The sequence below is a fragment of the Myotis davidii genome, unplaced genomic scaffold (genome assembly GCF_000327345.1).
Source record: "Myotis davidii unplaced genomic scaffold, ASM32734v1 scaffold323, whole genome shotgun sequence".
In the NCBI taxonomy this organism is placed as follows: domain Eukaryota; kingdom Metazoa; phylum Chordata; class Mammalia; order Chiroptera; family Vespertilionidae; genus Myotis; species Myotis davidii.
In genome coordinates, this window is record NW_006295491.1 from 5,455,212 (window position 1) to 5,457,806 (window position 2,595).

Below are 2,595 nucleotides of genomic sequence, written 5' to 3' on the forward strand. Positions count from 1 at the left end.
AAACATACTTACACTATCTAAACTGTATATGGGTACCATCCAAAGAATCCTATTTGGAGAGCAAAACATAAATTAAAAACATTTTACATTATATTTATGAAGTCAGTCAGTCAACACAACACTAATACAGTAGATTCAAAATATGTTAAGATTTACCTTATTATTGGTTTCTGTAGTTCAGGTTGTGTATAATGCACTAAATGTTGCAATATCCCCCATAGTGATATAGGTATAGTCAACAACAAAAATATTCCAGCAATAAACCAAGCCTTGGTGTGTATTCCAACCTTAAGAAGCAGAAGAACATGCTGGTATAAATTCTCTGATATTAAAAGTAAAGAGCTAAATATTTTTATTTTTAAATTTCCATTTATTTGATTATTAATGGGGCTTAATATTTTCCAAATGACTAGTAGCCATTTTTTATTTATTCTTTAATAAGAAGCCTATTCTTACTTTTGTAGAGGGAGGGAGCAGAGTTTTCCTCATGGGATTGAGCATCTTTCCTCATGGGGCTTTTTGTAATAGTGTTGTGTACATTAACAATGTTAACATCATGTCATTTTCCCTCAGCTGACTTGGCCTTTAGAGTTGATTATTGTGTCTGGAGATATACAGAATTTTCAAATTTTCTACACAACTCAAATCTAAAAATCTTTATATGGTTTATTCCTTTGCTTTTATATCTAGAAAGTTAAAAACCTACCTACATTTTCTGCAAATTCTGTTACACAACATGTTAGTAGAACATTTACTGCATGCTGACTATATCAGATACTTTAACATGCATTAAGTCTTTTAACCCTCCTATTTGATAAATAATGCAACAACTACTGTTCAAGTAAACTGTGTTAATATATGCTATCCCTTTTATACATAACAATATCAACTCAGGATATTACACTTAAAAAAGCTCTAAACTTGTATGCATGCATATAAGCATAACCGATGGATTCAGACACGGGGGATGAGGGTATGAGTGGGGGATGGGGGACAATGGGGGGATAAAGACACATCTGTAATATCTTAATCAATAAAGGGAAAAAAATAAAAGCTCTAATTTCTCTTTTAGGTCAATATCTGATCAATATTCTATCCTGTAAAAGCTTAATGTCTAAAAATATACTTTGAATTATCTCATCCCAGGTAGAGTTGCAATATGGCACATACTTTTTGATAAAAAACAAATTTATTTGAACCTCTGTTATATCTGAGGTGTCCTTGAGAATAAATTTTATACTAACTTGGACTCTTGCCTTAAAGAGTGTGAATTCTTTTAATTAAAAAAAAAAGCAAGTGCTAACTTTTTAAAGGAAAAAAGGTAGGCATTTATTTTTGGTACTTGAGGGATTTGAGCAGTTAATTAAAATAGAACTGAAGTCCACAACTTCTAGGTTTACAGTTTTGAACAGTAAAAGGTGGTCAAAAATTAAAGAAGCAGAAAACAAAAGAATACTGACAAATATATTTTTATAACAATAAATTCCTACATTAAACTGTATGGAGAACTTGAAAAGCAAATATGAAAGCCTTGCTGAATGCTGGAGATTACTCAAAGCAGTCAGTGAAAGGCAAACGTGTGGAGTTGAAGATTCTGAAAGGAATGTCTGAGCAATCATATTCCAGGGATTTCTGCTTGACTAAATGTCATTTAAAAGTGAGTAATCATTTTAGTGATGACCTAAAGTAATAATAAAAATAAAAGCACATTTTAGATCTTTTCTATTATAAGGTGATCACTAGGAACAGTATTGCCACGTAATTTTAATGCCCACAGTTGTCTTTAAGATTGCCTTAGTGCCAAAAAGTAGAACGTGGTAGTAGACTTAAGAGAAAAATGTGTCTGTGACTAATAAAGGCAAAGTGTGCTGTAAGGGAAAAAGTTCTTTTTCAAACGATCAGAAAAGAAGTGACTAGATAACTGAGTCATTTCAGTATCGTGATGCCAAATTTAAAATATCTTGCATCATGGAGTTAATACCATTTTTACACTGGCAGTGGTAGTTGAGTTTCATCTGTACACATTAATGCCATTAATTTGAATCACTGGTTTTACAGTTGTTTTGATTTTTGAACTATATGAAAAGCCATACGTATAAGAAATTTAAATTCTTTGATGCATATTTAAGCAACATAATAAAATAAGTCACCTCTAGGTATCTGTAGAAGTTAATATAATTATTACATTGATTTTAATTTAATTTACATTTACCTCTGAATTATGCACACTTGAGACACACTGACATAAGGATACTGTTAACATTATTACATTTCTCAGCCATGAGTAGGGTTTCCTGGCTCACAAAACAAGGGGGAGATAAGCAGTGGAGACTTTTTTTCCCCCCACTAAGGTAACTTGAAGAAAGTAGAGAGGAAAGAAAAGACCATTAAAGATGAGCATCCAGGAGTGAGATAATTGTCCCTCAGTGGAATGCTTTCAAAGCAGAGTACAGAGGAATAGGAGAGCATTTTCCCCAATCCTCCTGGGGCGAAGAGAGAAGCACTAACAGAGGGTAGCTACTTGGGGCATGCAGACCAGAGACCAGAGTAAAATGACTGCCGAGGATCGTGACATTTGTGCCTTTTCTCTCTGCT

The 2,595-nt window shown here is 33.1% G+C and overlaps 1 protein-coding gene across 1 annotated transcript in view; it reads right to left on the reverse strand.

Annotated features, from left to right (window-relative positions):
* Positions 1–2,595, reverse strand: part of TMEM184C (transmembrane protein 184C) — a 20,317-nt gene that overhangs the window by 14,370 nt on the left and 3,352 nt on the right. The window contains exons 2-3 of the mRNA XM_006770155.2: positions 157–287; positions 13–49 (exon numbers count right to left, since the gene is read on the reverse strand). Of these exons, the coding sequence (XP_006770218.1) occupies positions 13–49; positions 157–287 (168 nt within the window). The remainder of the gene's footprint in view (positions 1–12; positions 50–156; positions 288–2,595) is intronic.